Below are 23,240 nucleotides of genomic sequence, written 5' to 3'. Positions count from 1 at the left end.
GGGGAATGGCACTGACTGGATTGCTCTACAGAGAGCCGGCATGGACTCGATGGGCCAAATGGCGGCCTCCTGTGCCGTAATGAATCTATGAAAATCGTTGAACCAGAACCTATTTTGTTTTGTTTTTAAGCGCCTGATGAATTTTCTCCTGGGCTGGCCTGGGAGTTGGGTCACCAATTCCTGGAGACACCAGGACAATCCTGGAGAGTTGGAAACCTTCTTATCTCTAGGACCAGAGGGCAGGACACCAGGGTTGGGAAGGAAGAGCAGATAAGTCACGAGGTCATAGTTAGAGGAAGGCAAATGGAATGTTGGCCTTTATTGCAAGGGGGTATAGTATAAAAGTAAAGGATCGAAATTGCTCCCCATCCGAAACGGGGCGCGCGCCGCACGCACCCCGTTTGGTTTTTACCGCAGCTGCGGTTCAGGTCACCACTTGAGCAAAATTCTGCTCTTTGTTGTTTTTTTTTAACTTGGATCGAGAAGTCGCTGCTAATGGGGGCGGTGACTACACGATGGGGGCGGATACAGGGCGATGACTACACGATCGGGGCGGTGAGTACATGAGAGGGGCGGATACGGGGCGGTGAGTACACGAGAGGGACGGATACGGGGCGGTGACTACACGAGAGGGGCGAATACGGGGCGGTGACTACACGATCGGGGCGGTGAGTACACGAGAGGGGCGGATACGGGGCGGTGACTACACGATCGGGGCGGTGACTACACGATGGGGGCGGATACGGGGCGGTGAGTACACGATCGGGGCGGTGAGTACACGAGAGGGGCGGTGAGTACACGAGAGGGGCGGATACGGGGCGGTGACTACACGATCGGGGCGGTGAGTACACGAGAGGGGCGGTGAGTACACGAGAGGGGGCGGATACGGGGCGGTGACTACACGATCGGGGCGGTGACTACACGATGGGGGCGGATACGGGGCGGTGAGTACACGATCGGGGCGGTGAGTACACGATCGGGGCGGTGAGTACACGAGAGGGGCGGTGAGTACACGAGAGGGGCGGATACGGGGCGGTGACTACACGAGAGGGGCGAATACGGGGCGGTGACTACACGATCGGGGCGGTGAGTACACGAGAGGGGCGGATACGGGGCGGTGACTACACGATGGGGGCGGATACAGGGTGATGACTACACGATCGGGGCGGTGACTACACGAGAGGGGCGGATACGGGGCGGTGACTACACGAGAGGGGCGAATACGGGGCGGTGACTACACGATCGGGGCGGTGAGTACACGAGAGGGGCGAATACGGGGCGGTGACTACACGATGGGGGCGGATACAGGGCGATGACTACACGATCGGGGCGGTGAGTACACGAGAGGGGCGGATACGGGGCGGTGACTACACGATGGGGGCGGATACAGGGCGGTGACTACACGAGAGGGGCGAATACGGGGCGGTGACTACACGATCGGGGCGGTGAGTACACGAGAGGGGCGGATACGGGGCGGTGACTACACGATCGGGGCGGTGAGTACACGAGAGGGACGGATACGGGGCGGTGACTACACGATCGGGGCGGTGAGTACACGAGAGGGGCGGATACGGGGTGGTGAGTACACGAGAGGGGCGGATACGGGGCGGTGACTACACGAGAGGGACGGATACGGGGCGGTGACTACACGATCGGGGCGGTGAGTACACGAGAGGGGCGGATACGGGGCGGTGACTACACGATCGGGGCGGTGAGTACACGAGAGGGGCGGATACGGGGCGGTGACTACACGATCGGGGCGGTGAGTACACGAGAGGGGCGGATACGGGGCGGTGACTACACGATCGGGGCGGTGAGTACACGAGAGGGGCGGATACGGGGCGGTGACTACACGAGGAGCGAATACAGGGCGGTGACATCATCTGAGGGGCGGATACAGGGTGGTAACATCATCTGAGGGGCGGAAGTTGGGGGCGGTGCGGAGTGATCGCCGCAATGACGTCATCGTGGTGCCGTGTCACTTAAAGGGAAGAACCTCCACGATTTAAAAAACTTTGGCCCACCAGTGAGGGTTTCGGCCGGGCCAGTGGCCTGGCACCCAAGAGGGGGTGCTTATTGGAGGCCCGGCCGAACCCGGGGGCATAATTGTCAGCCCAACCTGGCAGTTGACCAATAAAAAGAACATGGCGGCCGCGGCAGTGCGCCCTCCCCTTTAAGGGAAGCTGCACTGCCTGTTGCAGAAAGCCATAGCCTCACTGGACCATCGGGGAAAAACAGGTTTTGGCACCGCCGGGTGGGCCAAAGCTTTTCCCAGGGGAATGTCGCCATCGGAGATCGGTGGTGCACATTGTGATGACGCGCTTACCACGGATCGACAGCAGTGGAGCGGTGGCGGGGGGGGGGGCCACTGGGAAAACTTGGAAGGGCAGTTGGGCTAGCAGCGGCCATTCCACGAAAAGTCGCCGGCCACTCCACTCCGCAGCATGGTCACTGATTTGCGATGGTAACAGACCCTAAGGAGAGGCAATTTCGGCCCCAAGTCTTGCTACAATTGTACAGGGCCTTGGTGAGACCACACCTGGAGTACTGTGTACAGCTTTGGTCTCCTTACCTTAGAAAGGATATACTTATCTTCGAGGCAGTGCAAGAAAGGTTCGCCAGACTGATTCCTGGGATGAGGGCTGTCTTATGATGAGATTGTGTAGAATGGGCCTGTACTCGGGTGATCTCATTGAAACATACAAAATTCTGAGGGTGATTGACAGGGTAGATGCTAAGAGGATGTTTCCCCCTGGCTGGTGAGTCTAGAACCAGGGGTCACAGTCTCAGGATAAGGGGTAGGCCAATTAAGACAGCAATGAGGAGGAATTTCTTCAAAAGAGGATTGTGACTCTCTGGAATTCTCTGCCCCAGAGGGCTGTGGATGCTGAGTCTCTGAATATATTCAAGGCTAAGATCGATAGATTTTTGGACTCTGGGGGAATCAAGAGATATGGGGATCGGGCGGGAAAGTAGAGATCAGCCGTGATCTTATTGAATGGCGGAGCAGGCTCGAGGGGCCGTATGGCCGACTCCTGCTTCTATTTCTTATGTTCTTATTCTATACACTCTGCAACTATCCAGTGATGATTGGATTGGACAATGCCCGCCGACTGGTTGTTTGATCTGCATATTGTTCGGGGCACAATCTTTGAGCCAGGAGTGGAGAGGTGGGAAGGAGGGCTATTGAAGTGGTCCCAAGAAGGGGGGAGGGAGGAGGGGGCAGGGTGAGAGGTGGGGGGGGGTCGAGGTGGGGGGGGGAAACTAACCCTAGATCCTCCATGGTTTCATACTAAGTCGGTGCCTTTAAACCGGCAGGGTCGCCAGTTGGGGCGGAGGGGGCCTTTGACAGAGCTCTGTCACCCTGGATTATTGAAACCTCCCTCACTGCCCGGGATCCTACAGGAATGAAATCTCTCTCACACTCAGCAAAAAGCTCAGGAGAAATAAAATGGTGCCTGCTGCTTTTTTTCCATGTAGTTTGAACACTTTTGTCGGAGTTATAAAAATATCGTCGATTGGGGAACCGTTTGATTCGCACTCGGGAATCATCCAATCGAGTGAGCGAGAGTTCAGTTCACTTTTCCGATTGGCTGCGGGAAGTCAGGGCTCCGCAGGATTGGACGTCTCGGGTGACCAATGGCGGGAGTGGGGTTGGGGTCAGTTGGGGGTTGGGGTCAGTTGGAGGTTGGATGGAATGCACCTGTGAGCATGCTCACGGGTTTGTGGAGCTGTTGTTGGTACGATCACGCCAGGGTGTCCTTGGAGATGGAGCACGCGGAGTCCACCGGTACGCTCGTGGCCTTCCGTGAGGTGGGCGCCAGAGGGACTGGAGTGCATTATCACCCCCGGCAACCAAATTTTAAATTGATTTTATGTTTTAAAGTTTAATTTGTTTTAATTGCCGGTGTTTTTAGTGTCCCCCTCCCCTTTTATAGGGGGCACTTGGGAAAAAAAATTTGTTTTGATTTTAGTGCCCCAAAAAAGCAAAAAAACAAAAAAAAAATACAAACCCCCCCCCCCCCCCCCCCCCAAAAAATACAAAAAAAAGGAAAAAAGGGCAGTTATAAGTGTCTGGAGTGTCCCCCAGATCGGGGGGCACTTGATTTAACTGTTTAATTTTGTTCTCCAATCAAAAGAGTTGTGGAGCTGTTGTTGGTACGCTCACGCCAGGGTGTCCCTAGAAGTGGAGCAGGCGGTGTCGACCGGTACGCTCGCGGCCTTCCGCGAGAGGTGAGCGCCGGAGGGACTGGAGTGCATTATCACCCCCGGCAACCAAATTTTAATTTGATTTTATGTTTTAAAGTTTAATTTGTTTTAATTGCTGGGTTTTAGTGTCCCCCTCCCCTTTTATAGGGGGCACTTGTAAATTATATGATTTTAATGCCCAAAAAACCCCACAAAAATCACAAAAAAAACCAACAAAAAAAACCAAATAAAAAGGGCATGTGAAAAGTATTGTGTCCCCCAGATCGGGGGGCACTTGACTTAAATGTTTAATTTTGTCCTATGAAGAGAGTTGTGGAGCTGTTGGTACGATCACGCCAGGGTGTCCCTGGAAGTGGAGCAGGCGGTGCCCACCAGTACGCTCGCGGCCTTCCGCGAGAGGTGGGCGCTGGAATGCATCATCACCCCCGGCAACCAAATTTTAATGTTTAGTTGATAATTTGTGGGTTTTGGTGCCTTTTTTTAAAAAAAAAAGGGGCACTTGATTTGAAAGTTTTAGCAAAATAGTTGTAGAGCTGTTGAGTTGAGTGTGGCTTAGCCAGTCACATGATGTTCGCAAGACTCAATAAAACCCCAGCCAGTTGGGTTCGGGGAATCCACGATGAGGCAGGTGGTTTTGAGTCCGCTGGATGAACTGGTAATGTATAGTGTAATTGTTAAACCTTTTGCTAATAAACAACCTAGTTCTTAATATCAAGGTGTTGCTATGAATTCTTCAGCAAAGAACCCATGAAGCAAATACCTTGCAAAGGTCATGTGATGAAAGCTCCAGGAATACATCCAATCAGAGTTGGCGACTCCCCAGCGCCCCCTGTGGGTGAGTGACGTGGATGGCGGCCTGTCTCCACTCGGTCACCCGGCATGCACGTGGCGGGCCTTGAAACGCCATGCGGCTCAACACACACGGCGGGCCAGACCTGTGCTTCGGGAGGGACAGTGGGGGGGGGGGGGCTACGGGGACAGTGGGTGGGTTCAGACAAACAGAAAGCTGGCTTCGAGGGGTTCTGGCCAGATTGCGCACAACAGACAACAGGAGGAATGGGGGAATAAATGGAGGAAGATGGACCGGTGGGATGGAGGTTGTGATCTGATCGAGGTCGGGAGGGGGGGGTGAAACCACAAGGAACGAGGTTGGATGGTTTTTAGTGATCAAAGGATAGAATCGTATGGCACAGACCATTCGGCCCATCGTGCCCGTGCTATCCCCAGTCTCACTCCCCCTCGCTCCCTTCCCACAGCCCTGCAAATGTTTCACTTTCAAATGTTTATTCAAATCCCTTTTGAAAGTTACTTTAAAATCTGCTCCCACTGCCCTTTCAGGCAGCGCCTTTCCGATCACAATTCACTGCTTTAAGAAAAGAATGCCTCTTCATGTCCCCTCTCTTGGTGATTACCGCGATCACAGTCTTTAACTCTTTCCCGAGCCACTGTTTCTGGTGTTTAATGTTCCAGTGTTACTGGATTGCTGTCGGCTGCCTGTCTCTGTTTGCTTCCCACGGTGCTAGTCCGTGTGGTGATCCCGCTAACCCCTCCTCTCTCGAAGGTGCAGGCTCTCATTGGGCACGGGTTCCACGGGCACTGGCCGTCCTCCCAACAGGCTGATCGACCAGGGGTGCCTCACACTGACAGCCCGATCCTCCCATTACCGGGCATTCAGTGGCACTCACTGCCTGACGGGAATCACCAGACGGCAACCAGGAGTGGGATTGCTGGCTGATTCTTCCCTAGCTGCGGGTCACTCGTGTCTGTTTTTCCCCCTCCTGCCTGGGGTCAGCTATCAGCTATCTCAGCATGGAGCGGGCACTGAGCTGTGGCCCTGCAGCCAGTGGGCATTCAGGTAAATATCACTGCGGGATGCTGGGTGATCGATACGCAGAGACTGAGAGAGATTAAAAAACAGACAGCGAAAGACAGAAGGGGAGGGAGAGTCAGAGGGATGACGAGCTTGGGACAGTAAGGAGGATAGCGACAGATCAACTTGCGATCTTCAGGAGAGGCAGGTGGTGGTGGTGGTGAGGAGGCAGGTCTGGCCTGAGTGAGTGACACACCCTCTCTACTTGCTGAACCTCGCGACAAACATGCACACACAGGCATGAAGGTGCACACAGTCACCAGCAGGAGGCGGAACACCTCCACATGTTGTAAACCAGCCACTTAAACACCGAGACATTTCAACATAACATCATGCAAACAATTGCTTCAGGTATTAGCGGACCCCAGTCACATGCGTTCAAGGAGATTGTACATGTGGCTTTTGCTGTCCAGACTTATATATAAATATTTGATTCCTGTTTAATTTCTTGGGTACATTTCTTGGGTCACCATAACAACAAAGTATGTGACACAAAAGGCTCCTTGCATCTGCTTCTCCCACAGCCCATGTACACTCCCCTATCTAACCTGTGCTGTACCTGCCCTGGGAGTGTTTGATGGGACTGTGTAGTGGGAGCTTTATTCTGTATCTAACCCGTGCTGTACCTGTCCTGGGAGCGTTTGACAGGACCCTATAACCCCCTTACCCCATACTTAATACCCCAGCAGGATTCAGCATCTTTGGCTGGGTAAACAGCCCTGTTTTCCCCTCACTGGGAGCTGGGACTAGTTCTACTTCCAGCTTAAAAAGGAGAAATGGCCTTTGCAGGAAATGTGAGCTAAAGGAGAGATTTCTGGGAACGCATGGCCGCACCATGAGCTGTGTGACAAGTCGCTGGAGAAATACCACCAACGATGTCTCCGCAAGATCCTGCAAATCCCCTGGGAGGACAGACACAGAAACATTAGCGTCCTCGACCAGGCCAACATCCCCAGCATTGAAGCACTGACCACGCTTGATCAGCTCCGCTGGGCGGGCCACATCGTCCGTATGCCAGACACGAGACTCCCAAAGCAAGCGCTCTACTCGGAACTCCTTCACAGCAAGCTAGCCAAAGGTGGGCAAAGGAAACGTTACAAGGACACCCTCAAAGCCTCCTTGATAAAGTGTGACTCCCCACCGGCACCTGGGAGTCCCTGGCCAAAGACCGCCCGAAGTGGAGGAAGTGCATTCGGGAAGGCGCTGAGCACATCGCGTCTCATCGCCGATAGCATGCAGAAACCAAGCGCAGGCAGCGGAAGGAGCGTGCGGCAAACCTGTCCCACCCAGCCTTTCCCCCAACCATTGTCTGTCTCACCTGTGACAGAGACTGTAATTCCCGTATTGGACTCTTCAGCCACCTAAGGACTCATGTTTAGAGTGGAAGCAAGTCTTCCTCGATTCCGAGGTTCTGCCTATGATGACTGATGATCTCCAGCATCGCCTCTTTTATTTATTCTGTTTGACAAAGTTCGGCAACAGAGACACAAGATGATGTATCGAACGTGACCAAATATCCTCGCTCTCGCTCTGGCCAATCAACATATTACAAATAGATGGCTTCTGGCCACGTTGATTATTTGTGACTTATCCAACGAATGAACATAAACAGCTGCAACCGTTTCCTTTCCCCGAGACACGGTCACGATCACTTTGAATTATGTTCAGTCAGTCACAACCTCTGGAGGAGGCAACACCTAACTCAGTTCTCGAAACCTCCACAAGTCAATCACTGGAGCTGTCCAGCGCAATCGGCCCCAGAAACCGTGGTGATTACAGGGGAACAAAGTTTGTGACCCACTAGTTACTCCAGGGTGTGCAAAGATGGCACTTACAGCGGGAGCCAGATCATTGAACCGGATTTAGCCCCAATCCTTGAGGAGACTGAGTGTTAGATGTATGTATACATTATCGTAGAATCATAGACATTTACAGCACGGAAGGAGACCATTTCAGTCCATCGTGTCCGCGCCGGCCAACAAAGAGCTATCCAGCCAAATCCTACTTTCCAGCTCTGTCCGTAGCCCTGTAGGTTACGGCACTTCAAGTGCACATCCAAGCACTTTTTAAATGTAGTGAGGGTTTCTGCCTCTACCACCCTTTCAGGCAGTGAGTTCCAGACCCCCACCACCATCGGGGTGAAGAAATTTCCCTTCAAATCCCCTCTAAACCTCTTATTAATTACTTTAAATCTATGCCCCCTGGTTATTGACCCCTCTGCTAAGAGAAATAGGTCCGTCCTATCCACTCTATCTAGGCCCCTCATAATTTTATACACCTCAATAAGGTCTCCCCTCAGCCTTCTCTGTTCCAAAGAAAGCAACCCCAGCCTATCCAATCTTTCCTCATAGCAAAAATTCTCTAGTCCAGGCAACATCCTCATAAATCTCCTCTGTACCCTCTCTCTAGTGCAATCACATCTTTCCTGTAACGTGGTGACCAGAACTGCACACAGTACTCCAGCTGCGGCCTAACCAGTGTTTATACCGCTCAAGCATAAATTCCCTGCTCTTGTATTCTATGTCTCGAAATATATTATAATCCCACATTACAACAGTGACTACACTCCAAAAGTATGTCATTGGCTGTAAAGCGCATTGAGACATCAGGTGGCCGTGAAAGGCGCTATATAAATGCAAGTCTGTCTTGCTTTTTATATAAAACCTATCGATGCTACATCTACCGCCCAGAAGGACAAGGGCAGCAGGCGCATGGGAACACCACCACCTCCAAGTTCCCATCCAAGTTCACACCATCCTGACTTGGAAATATATCGGCCGTTCCTTCATTGTCGCTGGGTAAAAATCCTGGAACTCCCTCCCTAACAGCACTGTGGGAGCACCTTCACCACACGGACTCCCAACGGTTCAAGAAGGCAGCTCTCCACCACCTTCTCCAGGGGCGATTAAGGATGGGCAATAAATACCGGCCTTGCCAGGAACGGCCACATCCCAGGAACGGATTTTTAAAAAACCATTAAAAATATACACTGGGAATTTCCTCAGCCCTTCTCCTGATTGGTCGGCGAAACGTCGGAGGAAGATTGACGTAAACCACTGTCTAGAGTATTCGCCGATCTTCCGCCAAAAATATGATGCTCAATAATTCAACCCAAGAACGCCTTGTTTGTGAGGATCGCCACACATTGCGGGTATCGGGAGTGCAAAACACAACAAGAGCTCTTTGTCTTGAGGCAGCGACACAGGCCGTTCACAGAATATTCCAGGACTTGCTGCGTGTCAGGTCATTCCACTCCTTCTCATCCTGAGATGGGAAAGCCAAACATTCTCACTGCGGCTAAACTATTTGATTGCATGAGGGGCAGTGGTGAGGGGGCGCCGCACTGTCGGAGGTGCCGTCTTTCAGATGAGTCGTTAAACCGAGGCCTTCTCGGGTGGACATAAAAGATCCCATGGTGCTATTTTGAAGAAGAGCAGGGGAGTTATCCCCAGTTTCCTGAGACCAATATTTATCCCTCAATCAACATCACTAAAACAGGTTATTTGCTCATTATCGCACAGCTGTTTGTGGGAGCTTGCAGTGCGCAAATTGCCATATTTCCCTACATTACAATAGTGACTACACTCCAAAAAGTGCTTCTTTATCTGTAAAGCGCTTTGGGACGTCCTGGGGTTGTGAAAGACGCTGTATAAATGCCAGTTTTTCTTCTAAGAGTAAATTGACCGAAGGTTGCTGATCCTGATCGTCCTACAGTGACCTCTTACCAGAACCGCAGGGGGCTGACAGCTATTCTTCCGCAGAGAGCATCATAGCTGAGCCCAGTTGCATGAGAACACCATCAGGGTTTGGCACAGGGCCCATCGCTTCCGCTGGGACCCATGCTCGCTCTGGGGCATCCGGGGCCTCAGGAGTGGAGTGACGGAACTCGCTGACGAGATGTTTAGCAGTGGGAGAGAGAGGTTGCTGCGGCGATTGCCAGGCAGATGTCTGCTCTCGCCGTTACCAATCGCAGCCCCCCCCCCTTCACCCTCGGGGAAATCCCAGCAATAAAATGAAGGCTGCACTTACGTTTGCCCCTCTGACGAGCCCGGCCGGGGAGCAGGACCCGGATGGTTTTGAACAAGACTCCAGCTGTCTGGGGAACGAATGCCATCTCTTGGAAAGCAGACCGGAGTGTGCCGAGAAACAGGGCAGCCTCTGCCCACCCGCTGCCCGCGTTCCAACGTCACTGGAGAGCGCAGGGTCCCCCAGACACCTCCCACTCTCTCGATCTCTCTCTCTGTCCCCTTCCCTTTCTCTATCCTCTCTCCCTATGTCCCTCTGTGCCCAATCTCATTTGGTGTCTCGCTCTGTCTCAGTCTCTCGGTGCCCCTCTCCTCTCCTACCCTTTCTCTCTGTATCTGCCCGACCTTTCTCTATCTCTATGTATACGCGTCCCTATCTGTGTCTCCGTGTGTTGATTCTCTGACTTTCCCTCTCTCTGTGCCTTCTGTTTCTGTGTCGGTCACTGGTGTTGGCTGTCTCTCTCTCTGTCTCTCTCTCACTTTGTCACTCTCTCTCACTCTCTCTGTCTCTCACTCTCTCTGTCTCTCACCCTCACTCTGTCTCTGTCAATCTCCGTGTCTCTGTCTCCCCGTCTCTAGCCGTCTCTCAGGACATGACAGCGCGATGTGTCTGACAAGGCACGGTCCCTGCAGTGGTTTTCTGGGTCATACAGTTTGCTAATAACTGCAGCAGGCATGAGGTGACAGTGATGGAGAGGGTGTACTGCAGCCAGAGAGGAGAGAAGCTCCCAGTGTCACAGCAGGAGTGTCCTTCTGGTTAAAGCGATGGCCATTCAGCGCTATATACACATTCAAAATAGATTCAAATATACAAGATTAAAACAATCTGCGCTCAAAATCAAATGGTGAAAAATATCAACACTGTCGAGCAGGCTTACTCAAGCTGTTCGTAAAAGACCAATCTGGAGAATAACACAATAAAGAGGGATAGGATACGAGTGTGTGACTGAGATTTCAAAGAATGACCACAAAGACTCTGACACAATATGATCATAAACTATAAGAAAATAAAACATAAGAATTAGAAGCAGGAGTCGGCCATTCAGCCCCTCGATCCTGCTCCGCCACTCAATAAGATCATGGCTGATCTATCTCAACTCCACTTTCCTGCCCGATCCCCATATCCCTCGATTTCCCCTAGACTCCAATATCTATTGCTCTCCACCTTGAATATACTCAACGACTGCGCCTCCACAGCCCTCTGGGCAGAGAATTCCAAAGATTCACTACCCGCTGAGTGAAGAAATTCTTCCTCATCTCAGTCCTAAATGACCAACCCCTTATCCTGAGACTGTGACCCCTGGTTCTAGAATCTCCAGTCAGGGGGAAACATCCTCTCAGCATCTACCCTGTCAATCCCCCTCAGAATCTTGTATGTTTCAATGTGATCACCTCTCATTCTGCTAAACTCCAGAGCATCTTGGCCCATTCTACACAATCTCTCATCATAGGACAACCCTCTCAGCCCAGGAATCAGTCTCCGTTGCACTGCCTCCAAGTCAAATATATTCTTCCTTAGATAAGGAGACCAAAACTGTGCACAGTACTCCAGGTGTGGTCTCACCAAGGCCCTGTACAGCAGGACATGGTGGGTAGAAATTGCCCCCCCGCCAGAAATGGTGCGCACCTACCGTTTGTTAAAGTGTTTTGGTCGAATGCGGAGAGGGCAGTGCCCTCTCAGCCGCTCCGACCAATCAGCCCCGTGCTAACGTGTCACAACCTCCCTCTCCTTAAAGGGGAGGGCCACTGCAAGCTCTGCAGTCGGTTAAACTTGGGCCCCACTGGGCCACCAGGGAAGGGTTTCGGCCGGGCTAGCAGCCTGGCACCCAAGAAGGGGTGCGTGTCAGGCTTCCTGTTGGCAGCCCAGCTGAACCCCGGGGGGGGCATAATTGCCGGGCCCGACCTGGCAGTCTGCCGACAAAAAAAAATAACATGGCACCGCTCCGCTCCTGAGGTTGGGCAATTTACAAAATGGCGGCCCTTCCATGGCGAGTCAGCGGCCATTCTGCGCCGTCCCGTGACCACCACTTTCCGGCGGTTAGAGGCCTTATCGGGAGGGGCAAATTCGGCCCCTCTTACTCCCGGCCCCTCTTACTCCAAGCCCCTTGCAATAAAGGCCAACATGCCATTTGCCTTTCTAATTGCTTTCTGTACCTGCATGCTAACTCTTTGTGTTTCCTATACGAGGGCATCTAAATCTCTCTGAACACCAACATTTAATAGTTTCTCCCCATTTAAAAAATATTCTGTTTTTCTATCCTTCCTACCAAAGTGAATAACCTCACATTTCCCTACATTATACTCCATCTGCCGCCTTACTGCCCACTCACTTAGTCTATCTATATCCCTTTTGCAGATGCGTTGTGTTCTCCTCACAGCTTACTGTCCCACCTAGCTTTGTAATGTCAGCAAACTTAGATACATTGCACTCGGTCCTTTCATCAAGGTCATTAATATAGATTGTAAATAGCTGAGGCGCCAGCATTGATCCCTGTGGCACCCACTAGTTACAGCCTGCCAACCTGAAAAAGACCCGTTTATTCCTACTCTCTGTTTTCTGTCCATTAATCAATCCGCGATCCATTCTAATATATTACCTCTTACCCCAGGACCCCTTGTCTTGCGTAACAACCTTTTATGTGGCACCTTATTGAATGCCTTTTGAAATCCAAATATACTACATCCACTGGTTCCCCTTTATCTACCCTGCTAGTTACATCCTCAAAAATCTCTAACAAATTTGTTAAACAAAATTTCCCCCTCATAAAACCATGTTCACTCTGCCTAATGATATAATTTTCTCAGTGCCCTGTTACCACTTCTTTAATAATGGATTCCAATATTTTCCCGACGCCTAATATTCGGCTAACTGGCCTGTAGTTCCCTGTTTTCTCTCTCCCTCCTTTCTAGAATCGATGGAATTTTGAAAGATCAAAACCAATGCATCCACTATCTCTGCAGCCACTTCTTTTAAAACCCGAGGATGTAGGCCGTCGGCTTTGAGCCCCATTAGTTTCTCTCATACTTCTTCTCTACTTATTATCAATTACATTAAGTTCCTCGCCCTCATTAGACCCTTGGTTCGCCACCATTTTAGCTATGATTTTTGTGTCTTCTACTGTGAAGGCAGATACAAACTATCTCTGCCTCTGCCATTTCCTTATTCCCCAATATAATTTCTCCTGCCTTAGCCTCTGAGGGACCAATGTTTACTTTTGCTACTCTCTTCCTTTTTAGAAGCTCTTACAATCTGTTTTTATATTTCTTGTTGGTTTATTCTCATATTCTATTTTCTCCCTTTTTAATCAATTTTTTGGTCATCCTTTGCTGGTTTCTGAAGCACTCCTAATCCTCGGACTTACTACTATTCTTTGCAACATTGTAAGCCTCTTCTTTTAATCTAATGCAATCCTTAACTTCTTTAGTTAGCCACAGATAGATCACTTTTCCCATGGAGTATTTATTTCTCAATGGAATGTATATTTGTTGAGCATTTCAAACCTTTTAATCTAATTTCCCAATCTAGCTTAGCCAACCCGCCCCTCATATCTATGTAATTGGCTTTATTTAAGTTTCAGACTATAGTTTTGGACTTAAAATTTCACATTGAGTTTGGGAGTGAAATATTATCGTATTATGATCACTCTGCCCCAGAGGGTCCTTTACTATGAGAATGCTAATTAATCCTGTCATGTATCCTACATGGCTACTGTTGGTACTATCACAAGGTGTGCCACCAGAGGGCACAGCAGTGGGAGACTTGTAGGTTACCTGTACAGGTGTGCCTGGCCTAGTATAAAAGGCAGGCCACCAGGTGTGATCCTCACTCTGGAGTTAACAAATAAAGGACTAAGTTCACTACAGTTCAAGTACAACACATTGCCTCATGGAGTCATTATTAGAACATCCAAGGACACAACAATTGGCGACGAGATTACGAACTTTCACACGAAAATGGCTTCCCTTGTATGTTGCAGCAGTTCACCGATGGTGATGATTGGGATGCCTTTGTGGAGTGGAGCGGCTCGACCGTTTCTTTACAGCAAATGACCTGGTAGAAGACGACCCGGCCACACTGGCTGATGAGCGCAGAGCTATCCTGCTAACCAGCTGTGGGCCCACTGTCTATGGCCTCGTCGGGGACTTGCTGGCACCAGTGAAGACAACAACCAAGACATACAAGCAGCTCGTAACCCTGATCTATGAGCAACTCAAACCCAAGGAGAGCATCCTCACAGCCAGACACTGGTTCTACACCCACCGACGGCCTGAGGGCCAGGAAACCGCAAAATATGCCACAGATCTCAGGAGGCTGGCGGCACCGTGTGCTTTCGGCAATCACCTCAACGAAGCGCTGCGGGATATATTTGTCATTGGAATCGGCCATGAGGGCCTTCTTCATAAGCTACTGTCGACGGATACCACAGTCACACTGCAGAAGGCCAACTCTAAGCCAGGCATTCATGATCTCGACCTGCGGCTCTAGGCAGATGACTCACCCTCAGGACTCAAACCCGGCAGGTACTGTGCACTGAGTGGCGCCTTTTAGAGGCTGGACTGTAGAACGCGAACCCTCTCAGGGGAGAGAGAACAGGCCTCTTTGAGTCCCTTAACTCAGAGTCCGTCGAGGGAGCGGGGGGCTGATCGAGAAGCTCCATGCTGGCGTTGTGGAGGGAATCACATGGCTCACCAGTGCAGCTTTAAAGACAATGTATGTAAGGGCTGCAGCACAAAGGGCCACCTCCAGCGAATGTGTAAGAGAAATATGACTCACTGTATTGATGAAGAGTGTGCAGATGACCATGAATCCAGTGTGGATTCTGTAATGATAGGCAGAGAGGCAGCTCAGCCCCACGATGAGGTATATAGCATGTTTACCTGCACCACCAAGTGTTCCCCGTTGAGGATGGAAGTCGAGATAGATGGCGTTCCAGTCTTCATGGAAGTGGACACGGGGGCGAGTCAGTAAGTAATGAATCAAGAAGCCTTTGAGAGGCTATGGGACAATCAAGCTGAACGACCCAAGTTGGTCCTGGTTCAGGCAAAGCTGTGCAACTACACCGATAAACTTATCCCAGTCGTTGGTAGCGTGAATGTAAAGGTACTCCATGATGGCGCAGTGTACAAGTTACCTCTGTGAATTGTTGCAGGTGATGGACCAACGCTGCTCGGCAGAAGATCCATTGGAAGTGGGAAGACTTCACCCCTGCAGCGATCGACGTCCTTCGCATTCGGAGGCATAGCGAGCCCTCACTTGAGGGTGGACCCAGCACCAGAGAGCAGACCAGCACAGCACCCGAGGCTCAGCACGACTGCAGCTGAGCCGACCCGAACGCACCTTCCAGGCTCCAGTGGCAAGACTCCAGAGGAAGAAAATCGGATCCAAAGGCGACTTCCCAGCTTCGGTGGCAGAACCCAGGGAGAAGAGGATCACCGCAGTCGACATCGTGGATGGAGGAAAGATGGCGCCCAAACCTTGAGGTGAGGTGCTGAAGAAAAAGATGGCCGCGGCCAGACCACGAGGTGCAGCGCTGATGGAGCAACACATGGCACCAAACGAAGAAGAGGATTGGGGTAAAGATAGCAAGGCTCTCTTAAAGGAGGCCTGCAACCCACTACAATTAAAGGGACAGTTCCACACACTCAAGCAATGTAATAGTAACTGTAAGTTAGAAGTAAAATGTATAACTGATGATCAGAGTTGTGTACATGTAATAAGCAAGGAAAAGTCACGCGATCATATAAAATGTCGAATTGATGATCAGAATTGAATACATGCAACCAGCGAGAAAAAGTCACGCGATCGGAGCTACAGAGTATTCACAACAAGAAATGAAAAGTTGTGCGATGTAGGATTTCAACTGTACACAGCCAATACACACAAGCTGCAGAGCAAGCGATCTCGGGAGGGCACCGGCACCGGTATCGATACCCTGCCCCTGATCAGCTCCACCTCTCAGGCACCCGATGGCACCAACTGCCACAAGCCTGAAAGAGCAAACTGTGCTCAGGTGCAGCCTCCAGACCCCATCGCCACCAAGGCCATACCTGGAAACGAAAGGTCACCTGCTACAGTCCCCCCAAAGGGGACCAGGACCGGCCAGGATCCCAAACCAAACAACGCCCAGGCCAGCGAGTCAGCAGTCCCCTGTGCACTGCTAGACGACAGCTCCTCAGGGAGCAGCAGCGACCCAGGGTGCAAAGAAAGGACAGGAAGGTCACCGACATCTGTGAACCTGCCCAACACTAGGAACCACGGCAACTGCCCCAAGAGCAGGCAACTTGAGCCAACTGGGTTCCCATTGCCAGCACTGGGCACCGCGCCGCCACCAGACTGCAGGGACACCATCCAGCAGTTCTGGAACTAGTTTGTCCTTACGTACTGGTCACCGCATCGATAATGTATCTCACCAGTCTAGCATACTTGTCTCACAACGGAACTACAAATGTAATTCAAACTTGTTTTCTGAACTTGACTGTATATGAATGTATATGAATGCAATGAACCTCCGGCATAATCTATATGTGGTGGGGGAAGAATGGAGTGGTCAGGGACACACACAAACAGCGACCATCAGCACTCTACTGCACCAACCACTCACCCAAGATTGAAACGACCTGCCAAGGGTCAACCAGATGGAGCTCAGATTGTGCTCTGGGCTTAGCTCTATCAATGCAGAGGCAATTTGCACTGAAGGCTTGGGGAAGAGTGATGTCATGTATCCTCCATGGCTATTGTTGGTACTATCACAAGGTGTACCACCAGAAGGCACAGCAGTGGGAGACTTGTAGGTTACCTGTACAGGTGTGCCTGGCCTAGTATAAAAGGCAGGCAACCAGGTGTGATCCTCTAGAGTTAACAAATAAAGGACTAAGGTCACTACAGTTCAAGTACAACACACTGCCTCGTGGAGTCATTATTAGAGCATCCAAGGACACAACAAACCATTTCTCATTACACAATTCAAGATACTCCAGGTGTGGCCTCACCAAGGCCCTGTACAACTGTAGTAACACCGCCCTGCCCTTGTACTCAAATCCCCTCGCTATGAAGGCCAACATGCCATTTGCTTTCTTAACCGCCTGCTGTACCTGCATGCCAACCTTCAATGACTGATGTACCATGACACCCAGATCTCGTTGCACCTCCCCTTTTCCGAATCTGTTACCATTCAGTTAATAGTCTGTCTCTCTGTTTTTACCACCAAAGTGGATAACCTCACATTTATCCACATTATACTTCATCTGCCATGCATTTGCTCACCTAACCTATCCAAGTCACTCTGCAACCTCATAGCATCCTCCTCGCAGCTCACACTGCCACCCAACTTAGTGTCATCCGCAAATTTGGAGATACTACATTTAATCCCCTCGTCTAAATCTTTAATGTACAATGTAAACAGCTGGGGCCCCAGCACAGAACCTTGCGGTACCCCACTAGTCACTGCCTGCCGTTCTGAAAAGTACCCATTTACTCCTACTCTTTGCTTCCTGTCTGCCAACCAGTTCTCAATCCACGTCAGCACACTACCACCAATCCCATATGCTTTAACTTTGCACATTAATCTCTTGTGTGGGACCTTGTCGAAAGCCTTCTGAAAGTCCAAATACACCATCAACTGGTTCTCCCTTGTCCATTCTACTGGAAACATCCTCAAAAAATTCCAGAAGATTTGTCAAGCATGATTTCCCTGTCACAAATCCATGCTGACTTGGACCTATCATGTCATCTCTTTCCAAATGCGCTGCTATGACATCCTTAATAATTGATTCCATCATTTTACCCACTACATAGTATATAGGCCCTCTGTCATACTACTGACAGGGGGCCTATATACTACTGACGGGGCTATATACTACTGACAAGAGGGGAGGGGGGGGCCTATATACTACTGACTGGGGGCGTATATACGACTGACAGGGGGCCTGTATATTACTGACAGGAGGTCTATAAACGACTCTCACCAGTGTTTTCTGCCCCTTGTTATTCCTTATATCCATCCAAATTGATTCTACTTCCTGATCTTCCAATCTCTCTACTGTCCTTATGTCATCCTTTATTGTCTCCCTCCTTTTCCATTCTATTGGCAGAGTGACTACTACACAGTGCGATCCCAGAATTACACAGTGTAATCATAGCAGATATTGGACATTGAACCACGGACTCCCACAAGGTTCTGTCCTGGCTCCCATGTTATTCAACGTTTACACCAGTGACCTGCCTGAAACAAGAGTCCTGCAAGTTTATATACGCTGATGACATTGCCCGTCACCAAGGAGACCCTGACCAGTGATTTACCGAGGATGGAGGCCAAACCCGCAAAAGACTGTCACTTCGACATTCCACCTCGACACCCATTAAGCAAACCCAGCTTCGAAAGTCTCCCTTTGCGGTGCAGAGGTAAACCATGCCAAAAAACCCTCCTATTTCAGAGTCATGCTTGATCACACCTGGTCATACAGACAACATCTCCAGAACCTCGGGAAGAAATTAAAGAGTCCGGTCAACATGATCCAGAAACTGGCCGGATCTACATGGGGAGCCGACGCTCAAACCCTCGGTACGGCAGCACTCGCCCTGGTGTACTCTACAGCGAAGTACTGCTCTCCGGCATGGCTATTGACTCCGCATGTTAAACCCGCTGATGTCCGGCTGAATTCTACTCTGAGAATTATCACCGGTATTCTTTTATCGACACCAAGACCTTGGCTGCCAGTGCTGATAAACATTGCACCACCACACTTACGCCGGAATATGCAATCTCCAGAGAATACAACCACTACACCAGCAAAGACCTGCCGATGCAGGCCGACTGGAACAACCTACCACCAATCCATCTCAAATCTAGAAGGCCATTTTGGACCGCCGCCGAAGCCCTTCAGCGATCTCCCCTCAGCCTCGATGACTGAGAGCGAAATGCTTGGAAGAACTGCGGCATAGGGAATGGATTCCTTATCGAGGGCCCCACAGTACAACCTGAAAGATCAAACCTTCCTCGCAAACAGTGGACAACCATCAACCGCCTCAGAACCGGCCATGGTCGATGGTGCCACCTTCTCCATCGGTGGAAGATTAAACAATAACCATCATGCAACTGTGGAGCTCCTAATCAGACCCTGGAGCTCATCATCGAACATTGCCCTCAGAGGGAATTTACAGGCAGCCTAAGCCTACAAGATATCCATGCTGTTACACCGGAAACTTTGGCCTGGATATCCGACTTAGATACTGACATTTGATTTGCTTTGCTACTGCCATACGAAGGAAGAAGATAGTGTGATCTGACTTGCGGATGAGACGTTAAACTGAGGGCCTGTCTGCTCTCTCAGATGGACGTAAAAAAATCTCATGGCACTATTTTGAAGAAGAGCAAGGGAGTTATCCCCAGTGTCCTGGACCAATATTTATCCCTCAATCAACATAATATAACAGATGATCCAGTCATTATCACATTACTGTTTGTGGGAGCTTGCTGCGCGCCATTGGCTGCTGCGTTTCCCACATTACAACAGAGTCTCCACTTCAAAAGTACTTCATTGGCTGTGAAGCTCTTTGGGATGCCCTGAGGTCAGGAAAGGTGCTATATAAATGCAAATATGTCTTTCTTTTTTGTTTTCTAGACTGCTGACACGGTGTGATCATAGGCCAGCGGGATCACAGATCACAAGCAGAGTCAAGTAGTGTTGTCCCTCAAAACAAGTATTAGTGAGCAATAATATTTAATATAAAAGAAAGTATTGCATTAAAATAGTGCCTTTCACGACCACTAGACGTCTCAAAGCCCTTTACAGCCAATGAAGTACTTTTGGAGTGTGGTCACTGTTGTAATGTGGGAGACGCAGCACTCAATTTGCGTACAGCAAGCTCCCACAAACAGCAACGTGATAATGACCAGCTTAATCTGTTTTTATGATGTTGATTAAGGGATAAATATTGGCCCCAGGACACCAGGGAGAACTCCCCTGCTCTTCTTCGAAATAGTGCCATGGGATCTTTTACACCCACCGGAGAGCGCAGACGGGGCCTCGGTTTAATGTCTCACCCGAAAGACAGCATCTCCAACAGTGCAGTACTCCTTCAGCACTGCACTGGGAGTGTCAGCCTGGATTTTTGTGCCTGGAGTGGGACTTAAACCCACGACCTTCTGACTCAGAGGTGAGGGTGCTACCCACTGAACCACAGCTGACACTGACTGAGGCCCTGCCCAGTAATCTGGGCTCAGGACACTGACTGGAGGGAGCCAAATATCCTTCCAACAAGATAATGAGAAGATCATTACAGCCAAAGATTCATTTGATGGGCTGATTGTCCCACATCAAATATAGTTTAATCCCCCGTCCCCCCAGACTAACGATCAGATGGGCAGGGGTGTTCTGGGCCCCGCCCCTCAGGAATTATATATTTACCTCAGAGGGGGAGCAGGGTAGGGTCACCAGAATGATACTGGGGGCTGAAAGGGTTAAATTATGAGGCCAGGTTGCACAGACTAGGTTTGTATTCCCTAGAATAGAGAAGATTAGGGGGGTATCTAATTGAGGTGTTCAAGATGATTAAAGGAGTTGATAGGGGAGATCGAGAGAAACTGTTTCCTCTGGTGGGGGGAGTCCAGGACAAGGGGGCGTAACCTTAAAATTAGAGCCAGGCCGTTCAGGGGTGATGTCAGGAAGCACTTCTTCACACAAAGTGTAAAGTCCTGTCCCCTCAGTACAGATTCACACGAGGCATGTAGTGAAGTCAAGGTCACTCTGGACCTGCACCTTTATTTCACACTCTGGAATGCTGCACTTGCCTGAGACCTGTCCTTATATACCTGTCTCTTGCAAGTGCACCCCTGGTGGTAAGGTATGCTGGTGGTTACAGGTCATATCTTATTACAGTCATGTATAGCATGTTAGGATACAGTTATATATAATAATGTAAGATACATGACACAAAGGGCAGTGGGAATCTGGAACACTCCTCCCCAAAAAGCTGTCGAAGCTGGGGGTCAATTGAAAATTGAGATTAATAGGTTTTTTTTAGGTCAGGGTATTAGGGGTTACAGAACCAAGGCAGGTAGATGGAGTTAGTTCGTAGATCAGCTGTGATCTCATTGACTGGCGGAACAGGCTCAAGGAGCTGAATGGCCTCCTCCTGTTCCCACGCAGGAGATACAGCAAGTTCAAACCAGAATCAAGTGTCAGTGGCTGGACGGGGGAGGGGTGCAGCAAAGTGAAACTTAATTGCAATAAACTTTTCAAAATAACTAGATAAAGACGTTTAAATGAAATCTGCAGCTGAAATGAGGGTAATGTTTACAAGGATATGTTCGGATATATTTAGAGTTTTAAAGGACCTTAAACTGGGTTAACCTGGAAAGGCTAGACATTGATAAATACTTTGTGTTTGCAGCTTGTTCCTACCTTCACCGGAGAAGTCAATCAGTCCCAGGAAGTGCAAGAGTTTCAGAGAACTTGCAGCAAGAAATACAATCCCCAGCGTTTGCAATCCTTCAGACTCCCACTCAGTATTTACACCCATTCCAAATGTCTGCTGTCTCCCAGGGGTCGGGCTGCACATGGGGCAGCGAGGCAGGAGGGGGCCGGGAGTAATGGACACACAGAGTCAGAGATATAATGACACAGAGACACACATACACACAGTCAGAGATATACTAACATAGAGACTCACACACAGAATCAGAGATATACTGACACAGACACACACACAGAATCAGAGATATACTGACACAGACACAAACACACAGTCAGAGATATACTGACACAGACACACACATACACACACAGTCAGAGATATACTGACACGAGTCAGAGAGATAGTAAGAGGCACACAAGAGTGAGAGATTCACAGTGAGAGACACAGAAAGACACACAAGATTGAGAGATATAGAACGAGCCACAGATAGAGCGAGAGACACAGAATGAGGCACAGAGAGAGAGAGACACACAAAGAATGAGATGCTCAGAGACACACAAGAGAGAGAGATTCACAGTGAGAGATACACACACAAGAATTAGGGACACACAGAGAGACAGGCAGAAGAGACCCAGAGAGACACTGAGTGAGAGACAAAGACACACAGAGTGAAACACAGCAAGGCTGTCGGACTGAACTATCAGCTACCCCAGAAGATGAGAGAACAGCATTTATCACTTGCAGACATTTCCGTGCCTGGACCTTGTGCTTCTCAAACTCTCGCTGACTGAGTGCGATCCCCCTGGGCATGTTGTGTGTAGAAGGAGCATGGCTGCCAGCCAAGTGATCTCAGCACCCCTACTCTAATGTGGCATTTCGGCAGCCTTTCCTGGGAAAGGGGCTTTCCTGGGAAGGGGCTTCTGATTAAAGTTGCTGTGTGGCTTGGCGAAGGGCAAGAAGCCCACAATCCTCAGATCTGGAAACTTGAAGCATAAGATCTAAAGGATGGGTTAAAATAAAAATCTTGCAGAAGGAAGGGGAGGGGAGGGGAGGGAAGGGAGGGAGCGAGGGAAGGAAGGAAGGACTTTACAGCCAATGAAGTACTTCTGGAGTGTAGTCACTGTTGTAATGTGGGAAATGCAGCAGCCAATTTGTGCACAGCAAGCTCAAACAAACAGTACTGTGATAATGAGCAGATCATCTGTTTTGGTGATATTAATTGAGGAATAAATATTGGCTCCAGCACACCGGGATAACACCCCTGCTCTTCAAAATAATGCCGCGGGATCTTTTATGTCCACCTGAGAGAGCAGACGGGGCCTCAGTTTAACATCTCATCTGAACGAACAGTGGAATAAGAACAAAAAGAGCAGGAAGCACACAACAGCGGTCTCAGCCCCTGAAGAAGAAATGTAATTTGTGCCCATGTTGGAGAGAGACAGAGCGCTACAGCAAAACTCGTGAACAGGTAAAAGTCCGGGATGGTTGTTAACCCCATTTGCAGCCTCTTTGCACAGATATCTGTCACGTTGCACCTCCTCCCTTTACTTGCTGTACACCCCGCCCACCCATTCGCTGTTTGACTCAGTCACTCTCCGATACCGATCCAGGGACACTGCCTGACATGTTTACCTCTCCTTTCTCTGTTAATAGGCAATATTTTTTCAGGGTTTTCCAAAACTCGGCTGCCCGAGTCCTAACTTGCACCAAATCCCACTCA

The 23,240-nt window shown here is 50.0% G+C and overlaps 1 protein-coding gene across 1 annotated transcript in view; it reads right to left on the bottom strand.

The window, feature by feature from the left end:
• The window catches only part of LOC139255456 (A-type potassium channel modulatory protein KCNIP2), a 137,410-nt gene extending 115,785 nt beyond the window's left edge, over positions 1 to 21,625 (bottom strand). Inside the window, exon 1 of the mRNA XM_070873936.1 lies at positions 21,508 to 21,625. Within this exon, the coding sequence (XP_070730037.1) occupies positions 21,508 to 21,625 (118 nt within the window). The remainder of the gene's footprint in view (positions 1 to 21,507) is intronic.
• Between the last annotated feature and the right edge of the window lie 1,615 nt (positions 21,626 to 23,240).

This window comes from Pristiophorus japonicus, chromosome 3, assembly GCF_044704955.1.
Source record: "Pristiophorus japonicus isolate sPriJap1 chromosome 3, sPriJap1.hap1, whole genome shotgun sequence".
Lineage (NCBI taxonomy): Eukaryota > Metazoa > Chordata > Chondrichthyes > Pristiophoridae > Pristiophorus > Pristiophorus japonicus.
This window is presented reverse-complemented; position numbering and strand designations above follow the sequence as displayed.